Source organism: Macrotis lagotis, chromosome X (assembly GCF_037893015.1).
Source record: "Macrotis lagotis isolate mMagLag1 chromosome X, bilby.v1.9.chrom.fasta, whole genome shotgun sequence".
Lineage (NCBI taxonomy): Eukaryota > Metazoa > Chordata > Mammalia > Peramelemorphia > Peramelidae > Macrotis > Macrotis lagotis.
In genome coordinates, this window is record NC_133666.1 from 695,272,101 (window position 1) to 695,291,436 (window position 19,336).

Sequence of the window (19,336 nt, forward strand, 5' to 3'; positions counted from 1 at the left end):
CAGTGGATGCTAGAGGCAGAATTCAGACCTAGGATGCTTGACTCAGCCCAGCACATTCACCAGTGAGACAAATTCACCTGATTTACAGAAGGATAAACTGAGGCACAGAAAGGCTAACTGACTCTGCCACCATCATACAGTAGGTTCTGTTAGATCTCAATTTTTAAAGCTGACCCAGGATTTCATCTGTGGGAGAAAGCTCCTCTGTGGGGTGCAGGTGGACCCTGTCTCAGCAAATTCATCTCAGGCTCTGAGACGCCCCCAGAGTCAATGACCTGTATGAACCAGAGAGAAGACTTGAACCCAAGTCTCCTTGACTGGGAAGTAAGCTTCCCCAACAGTAGGTTTTAACCTCAAAGAATCAGATCATTAAAACAGAGGAGGGAAGGAATCTTGGTCTAGCCTCCTCAGCTTACAGGAGAGAAAGTGAGGCCCCAAGTCAAACAGCAGTTATCTGGAGCCAGGACTCCAGCGGGCAGTTCCAGACCATGGCATATTCTACTGGGCTTGGGCAGAAGAGAGTCAAGAGGGCTTGTCCCAACCCCACACCTAATGGCCCTCCTTTTGAACATTTCCTTCTCTAGCCCAGAATACAAAAAGCCTCCTACTGATCTTTGAGAAATGTCCTTCTGGGTAGAGGGATCTGGGAAGAGAACCCTGCTTTTCGTAGAGACCCCATGACTCAAGTTGTCTGGCCCTCAGCCCACAGAGACCCAGAGTTCACTGGGCTTTTCAGCCCCGGTGGATGGCTCATCTTTTGAGAGAACAAACCCCGAACACAAAACTTCCCAACTCGGAGAGCTGCCCCAAAGTAGAAGTGGTTGCCCAGGGAGATGGGAGGTCCCCATTTCTGGAGGTCTCCAGGCAGAGGCTTCCCCGGGGATGTAATGAAGGGTACTGGGTGGTCTGGGGGGGGGGTCCTGGCCAGCTGAGACAGGCTGTGGGGTCTGGGGTGGGGCTTTCCTCTCCAGAGCCTGGCAGCCTGGCGTCCTGTGCCCTTCCAGCCACCCCGGGCTGGATTCTGAGCCCCAGGTCCTGCCTTTGCAGGGGCGGGAGGGAGGCCGGAAGCCTCCTTACCAACCCCAGTGGGGTGGGGTGTGGGGCAGGAGCTTAAGGCTCCCACTGCCCGGCAGGCAGCACTACACACCTGCCATCCTTCCTGGGAAAACCTATTTAGTTCCATCAAGCGGAAATAGTCAAGGGAGCGGCATGCCCACCCCTTCCCCGGCAGCCACCCTCCACCCCTCCAGGCCTTTGTCCAGGTCAGCAGGGGGACTCCCCTGCTGCCCCCCCCCCCCAAGCCGGGCCCCATCTCTCAACTTTCTGCCGGCTTCTCTGGGCCCCCCTTGACTCTGCTCTCGGATTCCACCCCGGGCTCACCGCCCCCCCCTCAGAGCCAGGCCCCCAGGCGGCCCTTCCTCCTGCCACAGGTCCCCCAGTGGTTCCCCCAGAACGGGGGGGGGGCTGGAGCAGTTTCCCCAGCCCCCGAGGCCGGGCTGGGGAGCTCTTCCCAGAGCCGGCCTGGGAGCCCAGAGGGGGCACTAGCTCCCTGCAGCCGTGGCCCCACTTCTGGGGCTGGAGGGCCGGGTCGGGGGAGCATGAAGCCGCTCCCTGGGGGGCCACCCTCCCCAGCCAGGCCTCCCGGGCCTCAGGGCGCCCCCAAGTCCGGGGCGGCCCTCCGGGGCAGCGGGGCTGGGGTGCGGGGAGCTCTCCCCCATCTTCCCGGCCGGAGGTGGCGGCGGGCAGGCGGCCGGGGCTGGGGCGCACCAGGGCCTCCGGAGGGCGACCCTCGGGAGACAAAGGGGCCCCGGGGAGCAGGGGCGGGGCCGGGGGCAGGGGGCGCGGCGGAGAACTTGCCACCAACCTGTGTGAGTTCGGCCGGCATCGGGGCGGGCGCGGGCCGGGCTGCGGCCCGGGTGCGGGGTGCGGGGTGCGCGGGGTTCGGGGTGCGGGCGGCCCCGCTCGGGCTTCTGGCGGCGGCGGCGGCGGGAGGGGAGCGGCCCGGCCCGGCCTGGCCCCGGCCCGGCCCCGGCCCCGGCTGCCGCGCCCCGCTCGGCTCCTGTCGGGCCCCGGCGCCCCGCTCCCTCCTCCTCCTCCTCCTCCTCCTCCTCCTCCTCCTCCTCCTCCTCTCCCGGCTCCCAGAACTCGGTCCCGTGGGGGCGGGGCCTGACGGACACTCGCAGCCGGAGCAGCCAATGAGCGGCCGCGGACACACCCAGCGGGGGGCGGGGCGGGGGCGCCGAGGAATGAGGGGGAGCGGGGGGGGGGGCTTCCCGGAGAAGTGCGGGGGGCGGCGTCCCCTTCCGACCCCGGGACCCTCCTCTCCTCTCCCCTCTGGGGCCTCAGTTTCCCCGTCTCTCGAAGCGGGGCTAGAAGCTCCCCAGGAGCCAGGCCTGCCGCGAGCCTCCTCGGGGGCCCGGCCCCGGCTGGGCATGGGCACGGGCACGGGCACGGGCGGGCGCTGGCCTGAAGGGGGCATCTCTCCCGACCCTGGTGGGCCCGGCATACAGCAGGGGCTTCCTAGCTGCAGAATCCCGTGACGGGGGCCCGGCCCGACCTGGGAGAAGCGCGAGGGGCCCTGGGGAGCCGTCCCAGGCTAGACGGAGGGGCGGGACCCCGCATTCTCTCCCCCACACAGCAAAGGTGCCCCCAAGTGAAGCTGGCCCTCGTCCTCCTGCGCAGCCGAATCTGTCTGCTCTGCCCCCGCCCCACAGACCTACCCAGTTGCCAAACACCCCCGACTCTCCCTGCAGAGGGCATCTGGCTGCCCCCCGGGCCCTGGTTCAGATGTGCCCCTCTCTCATCGTGCCTATCTGGGGTCTCCTCCTCCAGGCCTGTTAGCCCCTCTCCAACCCGTTTCCCACCCAGCTGCCTGCAGTCTGGCCGGGTCATCCCCGGCTCTAAGCTTTTCTGGGGCTCTCCGACCCCACCTCCCCATTGGGGATCCACTTTTCTAGCTCTCGCAGCCACCCCACCCACAAGCCTTTCCTGAGTATCTCCACACCAGGGATAGGACCAATGTCATCAAGGAGCCCGGACTCTTGTGCTCCATCCATCCACCCCCAAGAACCAACAGAATCCAGGGGATGCTCCTCCCACCTCCCAGCATTTGCATGGGCAGCTCCCCAAGCCAGGTGCTCACCTCCTCTGGGTGTAAATGTTACTTTCTAGTGGAATGTAAGCTCCTGGATGCTAGGAATAATTTCATTTTTTTTCTTTCTTGCCTTTTAGAAAGCCAAGCCTGGTGCAGGCCTCGTCTAGAGGACTACAGATACCCTTCACACTGGCTTCCCGGCCTTAAGTCTCCTTCCCAAAGCTGCCCAGATGATGTCTTTAGAACTTCCTAGTTTTGAACACACGGTTCTCCTGCTCCGGGAGCTCCCTGGGCTCCCTAGAACTTCCAAGATCCAACAGAAAACCCTTATGCCTTGCCCTCTTCCCACCTTCCCAGTCTTCTTTCGCCTTCCCTCACCGCCATCCTCGGGAGTGCTAGCAACATATCTTCAAGCTCAATGCTCCACCTGCTGCCTTCATTTACTGGGCCTGTTCTCCATCCACACCATCACATCGGAGTTCCCTACCCTCCTTCACGACCCAGCTCCATCCCTCTGTGCTTTGGGAGCCGTGGCTGGTCCCTACCAGCCCACGGTCCCGCCCATGAGGCAGTCCGCAGATCCTTTTGTCATGCACATTCCATGTATCCCTTTAGCCTGGGAGCTCCTTGAGCACAGGGACCATCCAGGGCTTTCTTTGCTCGTCCAGAGCTCATCTCAGGGCCTGGGAGCAGGAAACCTTTAATGAAAGCCTGAACGAGACTTGGATCTCACCGAGTGATCCTGACCCTGCCTCCCACCCAGGGCCGGCCAGAGAAAAGCACTTTGGAAATCTGAACATTTCACAGAGCAGACAGCAAAATGAAGCCCAGAGTGATCAGAGCTCTCCCCGAGGTCCGGAAGCCCTGACCTGGCCAGAGGCCCTGGGACCACACTCACCGGCTCAGCAGGAAAACTGCCAGGGAAACGGGTGGAGAGCTCCCAGGGGAGACAAATGGCCAATGTCGGGGGTGGGGGTCAGAAAAAGAGGCCTAAGGAGGAAAGGGAAATAAAGGCTTGGCATACCTGGGATCAAGTCCTTAGAATATAGGATGCCAGATCTCCTAGAACAGGGGGTGTTGGGACTGGGAAGGGCCTTAGAACAGGGGATGCCAGAGTGGGGAGGGGGGGTCATAGAACTGGATATGTCAGAGCTTGGAAGGGTCTTAGAAAAGGGGATGCCAGGGCTGGGCAGAGGGTCATTAGAACTGGGGATGTCAGAATTGGTGAAAACTCCCAAGATCATCTATTCCATTTCCCAGCTAAGTAAACTGAAGGAGAAGAGAACAAGGATTTATGAAGTGTCTACTGGATGTAAGGAATTGTACAAAGCAGTTTTTCAACATCTCATTTTATCCTTACAACCTCTTTGGGAGGTAGGTGTGACCCCCCTTTTGAGGAAATTAAGGCAGACAGAGCTTCAGTAATTTGGTCAGGGTCACACAACTAATAAATATCTAAAGCTGGATTTGAACTCAGGTTCTCTAATCACGGTGTCACCTGCTTGCTTAAGTAGGGCCAAGAGAATCTAAAAAAATTGTGGAGGACTGGCCTGCAGCATCTTGTGGTCATTGTCACAGTCCTGGGGCAGGCTCCCAATTGGCTGCCAGGTGGGCCAAGGATGGGGCCTGATCCTTTGTAACAAATGAAGTCTGGAAGACAGGATTTTAAAGGTACCTTCCAGCTTTTGACCCAATCTTCTCCCAGTCTGATCTCCTCCTATGCCACACCCCGATGTGATCCCTAACCTGGACCCCCCCAGCCATGCTGCCACTGAGACACCTCCCATAAGCAGGAGTCAAAACAGAAGGGAAGAGACAAGCCCCCCTACCCCATGGGGAAGAGGAAGGTTAAGAAAAAAGACTTTTGTGTTCACTTTCTGTGGTCAAGTATTTGCTGTCTATTTAGGTATTCTAGGGAGCTCTTCTGGGCTAGAGCGGGTCCTCCATGCCGGTGAGGGTCAGGTGGGGGGGAGGAGATGGAGGGGGAAGAGAAGGGGGAAGGAGACCAGGACAGAAGCCCAGAACAGCCAAGACCAGCCAAGCCTCCATCTCTCCATAGCCCTTTGGAGTGGGCCATGAGGGAGAGTATGCTAGAGTCAACATCATTTGTAGACAAGGAAAGTGAGGGGCCCAGACATGAACGGATTGTTCCCTGATCACACAGCTCTTGGTGTGAACACCCAGGTTTGTCTCCCAGCGTGGTGTTCTCATGGGGCATCACAATCATAGACCAGAGAAAATCAGAGCTGGGAAGGGCCTTAGAACAGGGCCTATCAGAGCTGGGGGGACACTAAGATCAGGGAATGTCAGCTGGGGGGCCTTAGAACACAGAAGGTAAGAGTTGGGAGTTGGGAGTTGGGAACAGAATGTCAGAGCTAGGAGGGCCTTAGAAGAGGGGATGTCAAAGCCGGGGAGGACTAGGGCAGGGCATGTCAGTGCTGGGAGGGTGGAAGAGATCCCCTACAGTTGCTGTTTGTTATTTTCCTCACAGGACAAAGCCCACCCCCTTCCCACCCCCACTCAGTGGGATCCTCAGGGATGTGCAGAAACATCCTCTGGACAAGGTTAATTGGAGGCAGTCAAATGAGACCCCATTAGAGATTGCCCAGGAAAGCTGATGGATTGGGGGAGGGGAGACAGAAGCTGGGGCCACCAACCAAACCAGACCTTCCGACTGTCCACCTTCTAAGGTCCCTCCCCCCTTCCTCTGCTCCTTTTGCTCTTACTCCCAGCTCTAGACCTAGGAGTCCCTGATGCCTACTGGGGTGGACTATTTCCCTGGACCCAGCCTGCCCACAGCTCAGAGGGCACCTTGAAGTCTTTCCCCTTCCCTTTGTCATTCTAAAGCTTCCAACAGAACTCCAGGGCCTGTTGTAGGCATGGCTCCCAGAACAGTCTTATCAGGGATACCCCACAGTGAGGCTGAGAGACCCTCTCCTCTCTGCTCACACACTTCCACATTATCTGGCCCTCCTTCCTCCCTCCTCCTGGCTGCCTCTTCACACTTCTCACAGCACTGTGCTGGCCTCTCAAAATCTCACCCACTCGTCATGTTCCATTGGGTGGGTGAGTGAGCTGGGTTTGCCTCATTCTTTACAAAATAGCTTCTGTGGTCCCTTCTAGCCCAAGATCACCAGCCTGACCCTCTGCTGCCTGACCCAATGGGCATCTCACCCCATGCCCCCCACATGAGGCAGTTTCTTGAATGGACTAAATTGACGTATGTGGGGAAAGAGATGCTCTCTCCATGTTGCATACTACCAAACTGAGGCATGACCTATCCCAAGGCACAAGAGTCCGTGATTTCCTAATTAGAGGACCCCTTTCTCCCAAGCAGGTGGCTCAGACTCTCAATACCTGAGAGCAATCTGCTCCAGCTGAGGGAAGGCATCTTGGCTTTAAAGACCTGGCTGGGCCGGGACTCACTGCTGGGACCCAAGCTCTCCAGGGATCTCTCTGTATCTCCTCTTCTCCACCCCCCCCATTCTGTTTTATTCTCTCTCTCTCTCTCTCTCTCTCTCTCTCTCTCTCTCTGCCTCTGCCTCTGCCTCTGCCTCTGCCTCTGCCTCTGCCTCTCCCTCTCCCTACGGCAGCACCATTCAGGGGAGCAGGGCAGGGGGAGAGACAGAGACAGACTGTGTCTAGACACAGAGAGACAAAGAAAGAGATAGAGAGTCAGAGACAGAGAGAAGAGACACAGAGACAGAGAACACTGGTGTGGGAGCTATCATTTGTACCCTTCCTTGGAAAGTCCCTGGCTCCATCCCTCCCCATGCTCAGGGACCTCAGCTTACCAGGCTCCAGTCCTCAGATCACCCCCACCCCCACCACACTTAGCTGGGCAGACAGCCTCTCTAGGCCCCGAAGCATACATTTCCATGGGTAAATATAGGTTTAATAAGGAGCAGGTTAAAAAAGGGCTGGGGTGGAATGATTGCCTTTGCAGATTACTCTGACTTGGAGAGTTCAAGGCTTGGCCCAGTCTAACCTGAAGCATTTTTCCATTCATTAGACCTCGAAGTCCCAGGGGCCAGGCCCACTCCCTTACACGAATTTGAACTTGGAGCATTCTCCTGATGGGTGCCAAGGGCCTGTCAGATACTGAGACGGCCCCATGAACCCCAAAGCCTCTCGTTTGCTCGCTCACTCGCTGCTTGTCCACCCGTGTTTCATTATTTCAGCTGCTTCTCGTCCTTTCCCCAAATACCAGCAAGCAATTAAACCGGCTAGTCATGGATTACCCCATTTGCTGAGTTTCACTTTTTCAAATGACCTGGTTTGGATCCTGGTGACTGCCAAGCAAGCTCTCAGAGGCCAGACAACATTCCAGCCCTGTAGTCCAGCCAAGGCCCAAGGCCAAGGGTCCGGATGCAAAAAACTCAGACACCTGAATGCTGAACCCTGGCTTCCATCTCTTGGGTCAAAGGCTCCTCAGTTCTGCCTCCCATACCTTAGACTCATGGTTTGGTCTCCCAGATCATGGGGCCCCTTGTTCTGTTCCCCAGGCCACAGATGGATGCTTCTGAAGCTTAGATCATGGGCCCCTCAATTCTGCCTCCCAGGCCACAAACAGCAGTTTCTCCCAGGTCACTGGCCCCTGGTTTTGTCCCTCAGGCCAGTTACCCTAGTTCTCTCTCCCACATCCTGGCCCCATGGGTCTCTCTCCTGGATCACAGACTCTGAGTTCTGTATCATAGATAGACTACATGCTTTGCCTTCCTAGTCCTGGCACATGCATCTGCTTCTTAGGTTGTGGGTCCTCTAGCTCTGTTTTCCCAAGCATGGGCCCAGTGGTTCTGTGTTCCATACCCAAGGTCTGACAGTTGATCCTTGATGGTAAGAGCTCTGACTGGTAGTGGGGAGTTTCTGGGAAGTCAATTTTAGTTCAATATGAGGGAAAATGTCCTAATTATTAGAATTACTGATATAAAGGGATGCTTTGGGAGAAGCTAAGCTTCCCATCCCTAGGAACCCTAAAATGAAATCTGAAGAACATTTGGGCAGAGCTCCCATAAAGGGCTTCCTGCCTTAAAGGGTTGTGAAGGGAAGCCTGGGATCATTTCCAGCTGGAGGATTCTAAGACTTGGGGGGTGCTTGACCTCACCAAGGATCATAGACAGATGCTGACCATGGCTCCTAAGGATGCCCTGGTAGTGAAAGTTTCCATATCTTGACATCCCAGGGTGAGGACCTGAGAGCTGAGAAACCCACCAATGGATTCCAAGCCTAAAGAATTCTGGATTGGGGGGATGGAAATTTAGAGGTCACACAGTCCAATCTGAAATGGAGGCCCAAGGAGAAGGAAGGGTTATGGATACATAGAAGGAAAAAGGCCATCAAGTCCATCATTATCTAGATGAGGAAAATGAGACTTGGGGAATGATGTGATCATCACAGATAGGATTGGAACTCAGGTCCTCCAACTCCAGGGTCAGTACTCTTTCCATACTTCCTCCTAGGCCAAATCCCATCTCGGATACCAACTGGCTTTTTCAATCATGGGCAAGGCCCTCTACCTGTTGGAGTTTCCAAAAGAAGGATGAGCCTCTCTATACCCTAGCCCGTCTCCCAGGTTTGAAAGAAATGGGGGCAATTTCAATCTTCAGTATTTTCACATATTTCTTGAGTTCCTATGAGGTTCTTTCTTGAGTTTTATTCTGAAGAAGACCAAGACCCGCTGTCCTGATCAGCCACAAAGGGAAAACCAGCAGCTCAACATGGTGGCCTACTAGTCTAAAAGCAAGGAAACCTAAGGCTAAGACAGACCAGGAAGGGAACTCATTCAGATCTTATCTAGGGTGACTGGTTAATGCAGTCCCACCTTGACTTCTGCAAGACCAGGACATTCTGAATTCAGAGGCCATCCAGACTGACTGCCTCATTTTACAGATGAAGACAGTGAAGGCTAGGAGGGGAAGAGTCTTGCCCATGGTCATATAGGTAGCTAAAACTGAATAATAGCTAATATTTATAAAGTGCCCAGATATTATACTAAACATTTTCATAGTGTATCCTTTGATCCTCATGACAATGCTGAAAGGCAGACTCTCTTATTATCTCCATTTTACAGATAAGGAAACTAAGGGAAACAGAGTGATTTGCCCAGGTTAGGCCAGATTTAAACTCAGGTCTCTCTGCCTCTGCTCTATCCACTGAAATTCCTGCCACTTAGCTGTCCCAGGTTTTCTGGCTCCAAAGTAAGTGCTAGATTGGAGTCCCAGCTCTCAGCATCACTATATGTGGGGTTTGGTGGAAGAAAATTAATTTTAATATTAGACTAAGGAGAGAAAAAATATTTGAAAGAGAAACAGAGATAGGAAGTGCAATCATTTAAGAGACTGCACAAAATTACTAAGATAGGAGAAATGTTTATCAAAATGACTCTGATATTTCACTTCATAGTCATCAAAGTGGCAAAGATGACAAAGAATGAGGAGAAGGTGCTGTGACAAGATGGGTCCACCATGTCACTGCTAGTGAATCTCTGAATTGGTCTGAAAATTCTCAACAACAATTTGAAATAATGCTAAGAAAGTGACCATTTGACCAAGAGATCCTACATCTAGGGATCTCAGGGATACAGCCCAACCGGGGGCTTTTTTTTTGCAAGAATGGAAAATAACATTGTCATCCACAGATTGGAGAAGAACACTTTAAGAAGTGATGAGTAGGAAGAATTCAGAGAAGCCTGGGAAGATTTCTGTGAACTGACACAGAGTGATGAGAACAGAAACATGAGAGGAACATGCACAATGACTACAACAACAGAAATGAAAAAAACAGCAATGACAGAACTTAACAAACTCTGTAAATATAGTGGTCAAGTTTGTCTCTGAAGAAGTGAGAAAATGCATTTCCCTTCTTCTTTGCAGAGGTGGGGGACTACAGGGGGGGACTTTGTATATCTTGTCATGTTGGGTCGATATGTTGTTTGGTTTTGAATGCTTTTCTTTCTTTTCTAATTTTGCTATAAGGGATGGCTCTATGGTGGGGGGCGAAGATATAACTGGAAATGAAGGCAGTGACAACAATTCTGGAGGATTCACAATGAAGCACATCAACCATGCCTAACAGAGAGATGGTAGACCCAGAATGCAGTTGGAGACACAATTCTTTTGTATGTGGCCAATGTAGGATTTTGTTTTGCTTGACTATAAATGTCTGTAACATGGGCTGTGTTTCTCCTGCTTTCTCAATTCACGAGGGAGGGGGAGTGGTGGAAAATCATTTGAAATACAGTTTATAAAAGAAAAGATATAAAAAGAAAATAAATTATTTTTTAAAAAGATTACAGCACCACATTGTATAAGAAAGCATGCTAGGTTTGGAGGCAGAGATCTAACCTTGAGTCTAGTTTGGACACCAGAGGAGTTAAATGATCTTGGGTAGTCATATTCTTTTCCTTGCCCTCCTTTTCCTCATATGTAAAATCAGTGATAATTGAGAGTCTCCAATGCCCTTATAGCCCTTGTTTTTTGATGCCAAATGTCACCAGTTCAAATAATTTTCAGAGTGCTGTAACGAGGGTAGGCTAACTGGAGCTCTGGTCCAGGCATCACATTTAGAGGGTTTGGCACTTTATTTATCTCAGCAGAGTTCCATCCCTGTCCTTCCCTTCCATTCTCCACTGAACCCCCCAACTGAGGGTACAGTTTCCTGTGGTCCCTTACCCCGAGTGTGGTAAGAACCCCAAAATGAAGTGGCTCCATAGCCTCTCACATCCCTTCCAGCTCTAGAGGTAGGTAGTGCTGAGCAACAGGAAAAACACTTTGAATTTAGAAAACTGAACTTGGAACAAGAGACCTGAGCTTGAATCCTGGCTCTGTCATTTCCTGCCTGCACCGTCTTGGGCAAGTCATTGAACAATTCAGTCATCAATCAATCAATTTCCCCAACTGTAAAGTGATGGAGTTGGGCTCCTTGACTCCTAAGGTCCCTCCCAGTATTGTGTCCAAGATTCAGGCCACGCTGAATCAGTTCTTCTCAGGCTGACCTCAGTGGAAGGGGGAAGCCCTTGAAGGTCATTTAGGAAGAAGTAAAACCTCAGAACTTAGCTATCATTAAGCTGCCTTTGTCCTCACCCAGTAGACACAGGAGAATGAGCTGGAAAAATTGAGAGCACTGTCCAGCTGCTTTGAGTCTTTCCCAAGGGGGAGGATGCCTATGGTGGGAGTGGTCAAAGGTAGGGGGTTGTGAGTTGTGATGGGGCAACTGATGGAACCAAAACCACTTTCTTGCCCAAAAGCTCTCTTAAAGGATGCTTTGTCTCCTCGGGACATCAAAGGCCCCCACCCAGCATCCACAGGGCCCATCTGTGGCCAGAAACAGACCCAGCCCTGAGTTTCCTCAGAGATAGTCTGTCCACACAGCCCTCTTCTAACTAAGCCACAGCAGGCTCATGAGAGATGGGGACAGAGGGGGCAGGGTCTGGAGAGGCCATGCTGTGCAAGTCAACTCTGCCCAAACTCCAATGGAAACTCCCCATCACACATTAAGAGAGCATTAAATGCTTGGTGATTAGTTATTTAGGTGACTGCTGGGAGACCCATGTTTCTGAAGATGGGAAGGCCTAAGTTTCAGCCTCATGTGCTGTGCTAGCTGTGTGACCCTGGGCAAGTCACTTCACCTCTGTTTACCTCAGTTTCCTCATCTGTAAAATGGGAATAATCATAGTACCTGCCTTGAAGGGTTGTTGCAAGGATCAAACAAGATCTCATTTATAATGTGTCTGCCTAACAGTAAGTGCTTAATAAATGCTTGTTCCCTTTACATTCATTCCAGTCATCACTGCTTCCCACTCCCCCCCCCCCCACACACACACTTCTGCCATCTCCCTGCTTCCCCAACCTTCGTGAGCTTGGCTTTATCTTGTCTGAAATCCAGCCATCCCTGCTGTTTCCTGCCATCCTCCCACCCCAAACCCTGACCCTTTCCAGGTCCTCTCCTTGGGCTCTCTGCCCCAATTGGGAGAAAGTTCTTCAAGGGCAGGGTATTATCTGAATTCCCTTCTCTTAGCACAAGGATCAGCACGTGGTAAATATTTACAAACTATTTCATGTCTATCTATAATCTACAGGTGTGTGTGTGGAAATGTTCAGGGCGAGTTACAAGATAAATCTGCAGGTTAACACTGGTCCATCACAGTTAGCAATCCACAAGAAACTCAAGTCCTGAGATGTAGAATTCTTAGATTTCTGAGATGAAAGTGCTCACTTGGAAACTTGTTTCTCAAGCAAGCATTAACTGACTTTGGTACCCCCTGCCCAGTCTGTCTGTCTGTCTGTCTGTCTGTCTCTCTCTCTCCCCCTCCCTCCTTCCCCCTATGTCTCTATAGATCTAGTCCTCTATAATCTATTTCTCTCTCTCTTCATCCATCCATCTTTCTATCCATCTATCCATCCATCCATCCATCCATCCATCCACCCACCCACTCAGCCATCCATCTATCCATCCATCTCTCCATCCAACCATTCATTCATCCATGTCATATCTCTCATTTACCTACCTACCTACATATCTATCTGTCTATCTACCTATCTGTCTATGTGAGTTTAAACAGACCCTTGGACTAAGCTTAAGCTGGGAAGGGTTTTGCGGAAGGGCTTGGCATTGGGCTCCAGATAAGTCACTGGAGGGTCAGCAAGCTAAGAAAAGAACACTCCTCACTAATGGGTGACAGGGTTGATGCTTTTTTTTTTTCAGTCACAGCTATTCCCCAAGCTCAACTTCTGCTAAGGCAGGGAGGGGTCTCTACCTGACTCGGTGGAGGGATGCACACAGGAAATTGAATCTGCCTTAAAGTACTGAAATCCTGAAAGTTGGAGTGGGGCCAGAAAAGATGACCAGGAATGAGGGGTGCTGGGGAGGAGAGGACCAGAGCCAGTGTGGCTTGAAACCCAGGCACATCCAGAGTATTCTAGTCATCCCCAGAGTCTCATTTCAGGAAAGAGACTGATAAAAACCTGGAGCATGTCCAGAGGAAGGTGACCTGAGAGGCAGAGCTGTTAACTAGGAATTTTAGCACCTCAAACAAGGGGGAGAGAGGGGGAGGCTGGACAAGAAGTTCATCTCAAGTCCGGCTGTTAATGGAAAGTCAGCCTGCCCCAGGAGCCTGGGAGGTTTCTGCAACTGAAGTATGGCTGGAGGTGTTCTCTGGGTATGGGGGAGGCCTGGGGTTGGCCACTGAGGGGAAGAGCTGTTTCACACTTTGGGTTTGCATGCAGACAGTAGGCCCTGAACAAAAGTTTTGGAGATGATCACTGAAGAAGCACCCCCTGGAATGGGGCTGTCCCAACCTCCAAATGTTGCTGCCTTGGAACAAAGTCCTGATTGCCTCACCCTGGTTTCAGCATTGTTTTGAAGATCAGTTGAAAGAACACTAGGGATGTTTAGCCAAGAAAAAAGCAAAGACTCAGAGGAGATACATCAGAGATTGCAAATATTTGAAGAGCTGTCAAGTGGAAGAGGGATTAGTCTAGTTCTCTGCAGCCCCAGAGGAAAGCAGAGGGGCAGGGGAGGGGGAGCTGTGGAGAGGCAGATTTCAGCACAATACAAAGGAGGAGCTAGCTCCAAGGGCTGCCCATAGGGTCTGGCTCCAAGGTCTGTCCTCACCCAGGGGTCTCCCATAGGGTCTGGCTCCAAGGTCTGTCCCTACCTAGAGGTCTCCCACAGGGGGTTGGTTTCAAGTGCTACCCCACCCAGGGGTCTCCCATGGGAGCTGGCTACTCTTCAATGATACTTGGAAGGGAATTCCTACTTCATTATGGATGGGATTCTCTGACTCCCAACTCAGAGATAGGGGTGAAAGAGGCAGAAAGGACTTTGTGCAAATCTCCCCTTCCTCTAGATACTTCTGGGTCTGTTTTCTCATGTATAAAATGACAGGTTTGGAGTTTGTGACCTCTGAAGTTCCTTGTAGCTCTAGAGCAGACCTACTAGGAACCTGCATCTCAGACTATGAGGGTTCCCCTACCCATCTTGTTCATCTATCACGCTCCCACTCATCTTGTTCCACTCACAGAAGGAAAAGACCCAGATGGGACACTGTTGACATACTGGAAGGGCTATTACACAGAAGGGAGCTCAACCCTGTTTTCCTTGACCTGAGATTCCTGAGAGGAAGGACACAAAGGGTGAAGGGTAGACAGCAGGGGAGCTTTATGAGGTAGTGAGTTCCCCATCTCTGGGGAAGCAGAGGCTGAGGGATGCCACTTCATTCAGGCACAGAGTCTCTCCCTACTAGTTCCAGGCTCTGTAGTCTTAGGATGCCAGCCCACCAAGCAGTCAGCTCAGAGGAGTGAGGGAGGGGCTGGCTGGGCAAGGGAGAGAACAGAGCTCTGGTTGGTGAGCAGTGATGTCATGGTTGTTTCCTGATTTTGTTTACTCTGTTCTGTCCAAACCAATTTGACCAGTGCCAAGTCCTATGTCTTCCTGTCACCTTAGGGCTCCTCCCAAGAGCTCTGAGCCAGGAGATGCCCGTTAGGTCAGAAGGTAAAATGGATCTGACTGGTTCAGGGAACCTGGGTCAGTTCCAAACATCAGCCCTTCCAAAAGACAAAGGAGGCTCAGGGGTGGCAGCAAGGGTCCAGGGGAAGCAGCCCCAGAGCCCCTCCCACCTCCACTGTTAGTTGGCACTCTGGGTCAGACCCTGGACCCTCTGGGTCAAGATCACTGAGATCGGGGATTCTGAGTGAAAATGAGGAATGGAGACAATCTAGTCCAACTCTCAGTGGAAAGATCAGGTGGTCAGAGGCTCTGGATTCAAATCCTGCCGTTGGCCATCAGACTGTCAGATCCTGGAAGATGGGTTGACTTTTCCTTTCTTTGTATGCCCAGTGCTTAGCAGGGCCTGGCAGACAGCAGGTACATAATAAATGCTTAATGACATAACTTAACTTGGCTAATTGACTCAGACACCTCATTTGTAAAAACAAGGAGGTTAAACTAAAGAACCTTAGAGGTTTTATTAAGCTCAAAATGTAGGATCCTATGAGCTAATTAAAAAGGTCTGATGAGGAAGGAAATAAACATTTATTAAGTGCCTACTATGTACCAGATGCTTGACCTTTAAGTACTTTACAAATAGCATTTGTAGGTGTTTTCATTTCCACTTTAAAGATGAAGAAACTAAAGCAGAAGAGGTTGAGTGATGTGTCATGAGTTATAGAGGCAAGATTGGAACTTGATTCTCCCTAACCCCAGGCCTGGTTCTCTATCCATGTCGTACCTAGCTGCCCAAAGTCACAAAGATGGTGGAGAAGGGATTTGAATTTGGGTCTCCTGGGTCTGTGCTCACTAGATCACACTATCTATTCACCCAATGAAAGCCATTCTCCAATAGCCCCAAGAGGATCTTTGTTCTTTGAGCAGGTCATTTAACACCTCCTGGCCTCAGTTTACTCAACTGTAAAGTGGAAATAATGCCTTTTTCATAATTCATGAGGATCAAATGGGGTATATATATATATATATATATATATATAAATGATATTATAACATTAGTGATTATCATTATTTGGTTCTCAACCTTTCAATAAAGTTCACAAAGAAGTAACATAGTAGATGTATAATATGTATTAATTGATTGGTGAATTGATTTTCCTATGATTCCTTTAAATTTCATGTCCTACTGTCTATTGCACAGTTGATTAAAATAATTGCTTTCTGAGACTCAAGAAATGTCCTGAGATGTCAGCTCGGCACCTGAAGGTGCCCAGAGAAAATCCTGGGAACATCTCCAGGAACACAGGGATGGGGACCCCTCTGTTGAGGAGGGAGAGAAAAGTAATCAGTCACATGAAGCTACCACCCTGGAAATGGTCCCCAGGATTCCCAGGATCAATCAATCAACAAGGATTTATGAGGTACCTACTATGTGCAGGTGCTATGCTAAGCCCTGGAAAATTAAATTGGTTTAGTAATTTTAAAAGGAAGATGTCTCCTTCCTGGTCTCCCTGCCTCCAATTTGTCCCTTCTCCAGCCTGTCCTTCCTCTGCTTCTTGGTTGGTCTTCTTAAGGCATAGGTCTGGCCTGTTCATGAACCTTCATTCACCAGCCTCCCTACTATTCACTGTCCAGTCTGTCACTCTGCATTGGTCCAACATTCTCTTGTGATAGAATTATGGGAATCTCAGGAAAAGTGTTTTTAGTGTTGGGAAGTCCCTGGGTGACTGATTTTTGCAGATAACTTAGCAATAAGGATCTTTGGTCATATATATATATATATACATATATATATATATGTATATATATATATACACATATATATATATATACATATATATATATATATATATGAAAGTCCTTTCTAGCTAAGGGTTTTTTAACCTGAGGTTCCTCAGTTGTTTTTTAAATTTGGTAACAACTCAATACAATGGGTTTCCTTTGTAATTCTATGTATTGTATTTTATGCATTTACAAATATTGTTCTGAGACGGTATCCATAGGCTTCAATGGATGTAGCCAAAGGGGGTCTATGACCCTCAAAAAGTCATAAAACTCCAATTGCTGATCCCGAGGAGCTGGTGAAAAAGAAATCAGTTAGTATTGATTCCTTGGATTTATTTTTAGTTTGATGGTAGGATTAAACTCCTTTCTTTAGGAAAAGCTGGCCCTAACAGCTAAGCCAGACTAACACAGACATTCTCTGAAGTTTATGTTACCTATAGATTCAGTGAATAGATAGATTGATAAAAGGTTATCATTTGGTAGCAAATAATTTAGAGTAAAACATATCTTTGTAAGAATAAACTAATCATAGGATTACAATGCTCTTTTGAAGGCTAAGTTCCCCTTTCTGGCAGCTAGAGAAAGGGGGGCTGACTAAAGTCTGAGTGGATAAGCCTCCTTTTTTTCTTGTGCTAGAGATTAAATTGAATAATGGAATCTTTGAAGGTTGGTGGCTAGAAGATGGCAGGGATGGCTACTAACAACAAACCATAAGTTCCTAGTTCCCAGGAAGCCTTCTGATTGCAAAAGATATTACCTGTAGGACAAGGTCAACTAGGGTCATCTCATCATGACAGCTTGATGTTACAGTGGGGTTAAGAAAGACTGGGAGAAGCACACTAGTCAGATGACCTGTCTTGTCCAGTAGAATTATATTCAAAACAAGTATCCTAATTTTTATTCCTTTTTTCTGTTATAAAAATAAGCGCTGGCCCTGCTATTAAATCATTAATGATTTGCTTGGTAATTTTGTACCTCAGTTTCTTTTTAATTCAGATCATTCATTTTAATGCCAGGCAGGCTAGGCTGGATAAGATGGGAATTGAGCAGCCCTAGTGGTAAAGGTGCAAAAACCTTCAGGCAGCCATAGAGACAACTGCTAGTAGTTTCTAGAGAATTGTTTGAGGAGAAGGGTCTTACTCAAAGCAGGTTAGGGTTTGAGGTGAGTGGGAAGCAGAGTCTTTACATCTCTAAGAACAGCTCTTCACCCACTCAACCAGGCTGCCTTGTCACATCGTAGATAGTTGTGTACCTATGCTCCCCACCAGACTGTAAGCCTCACGAGGACAGGCTTGTTCAGGTAACAGGACATCCTGCTACCAGATAGTCCTAGGTATATGAGGGCCCTTAAGGATCTGACCACTGAATGAGGAATCCTGAATTGTCTCCATAGAGTAGGCAGCAGAGGTCCTCATGGAGCAGATGGGGCAACCATTGGGAAGGACCTTCCCAGCCACTTCAGGAAGCAATGTTGCCCCACTCTGGACTCTGCTGTCTTGGCTGCTTTGGAATACAGGCCTTCATTCCACCATCTCACTCTGAAGTCAGACCAGTCAGTCAACTATAATTTATAGAGTGTCTTATATCTGCCAGAGGATACAAATAGAGGCAAAACACAATCCCAGCCCTTGAGGAGCTTCTGGTCTAATGAGAGAGACAACAAATAAACAACTGTCTACAAACAAGACCTACACCAGGTAAACTGGAGATAATCAATGGGGGGAAGGCACAAGGATAAGGAGGATTGGGAAAGTTTCCTGCAGAGACTTGAGGGAAGTCAGGAGGCAGAGACAAAGTGGGTCCAGGTCAACTGATCTCACCCCATCTAGCCTCTGTTCCCTATAGTTTACCTTCTAATCTGGCAGAGGGCACATTTCTGCCCCTGCTCCTTCCTGGTGCCTACCTCCAAGTGCCCATTTCCAAGAACAAAGGGGAGGGGGCCCTCCTCAGCTCAGGCAGTCTGGCTGCAGTTCACCTTTCAGAAGAAAGGACGATGGTCACAGAGGCGGGGAGTGGGAGGGATGAAAGCTGTTCAGAATGGACAATGAGTTGGTCACCAATTTCCATAAGACCTTGGTTTTGTCTTTTCTGAACTTAAATGGATACATTGGGTCTTGGATTCTTTCCTTCTTTAAAAAACAAAAAAACAGAATTCCCTTAAAAAAATCAAAGATTCCAGCTTAATACAGTCACTGGATAGGGACCAGGGGAGCCCCAAATGTCCCAGGGAATCAAGCAGAGCTGGTTTTTTTTGGGGGGTAAGCAGCAATTAAGTATCAAACCAAAAAAAGTGGACAATTCCTGCCTTGGAGGGGTTGGGTCTAGTCAATGACCAATAGGAAATCTGGCCTCTCTGGACAGGAGGACAGCCTGGTGCAGGTTTACTTGTTTTCTTTTCTCAAGATTCCCCCTACTCAGTGAGTCTGAGGGGAGACCCTAGAGAACAGACCTTGGAAGCAGAGATGGGACATGCCTTGGCAGAATCCTGAAATGATTCCTGAGCATAGAGTCCTATAATGGGACCTTGTTCCAGAAGAGTTGGATCCTAGTTCCTATAGTATCCCTGGTCTGGGGGCTACAGAACAATCACATCACTGTTATCAATCAATTAATTGGACATTATTAGGCACAGTTGGAGGTCCCAACAGAACAGACCCTGAATAAACCTAGTTTCACCTGCTGTTGGAATTTCATCTGGAGTGGGCCAAGCTCACACTTACATGGTACACTATCTGGGGAAAGAATGTTCAAGTAGACTTCTCCTTCACAGGGAGGCAAGGGTGAATGATGGAAAAGGTACCCATGTAACTCATGTAAACTATAGTCAACTCTCACTCCTACAAGCAAGTCAGGTCCCCAATTCCCCATCAGGGTTTTAGGGGAACACCTAAGGAATTGGGAATAATTCTCTACTGCTATCAGCTTGATGGCCTACCACCAGTGGTATGTTCCCCTCCCCACAAGATTATCAGTTGGGAATCACTTTACTCTCTAATGCCATCAACTTAAGCCCTC

General features: G+C 50.0%; 1 protein-coding gene across 11 annotated transcripts in view; it reads right to left on the reverse strand.

Moving 5' to 3' along the window:
* The window catches only part of ARVCF (ARVCF delta catenin family member), a 337,170-nt gene that overhangs the window by 97,325 nt on the left and 220,509 nt on the right, over positions 1–19,336 (reverse strand). Inside the window, exon 1 of one of the 11 annotated variants that reach the window (XM_074206518.1) lies at positions 1,865–1,932. The exons of the other annotated variants lie outside the window; for them this stretch is intronic. Within the exon in view, the coding sequence (XP_074062619.1) occupies positions 1,865–1,885 (21 nt within the window). The 5' untranslated portion in view covers positions 1,886–1,932. Of the gene's footprint in view, positions 1–1,864; positions 1,933–19,336 lie in introns of those variants that run through there. 11 annotated transcript variants of the gene reach the window in all.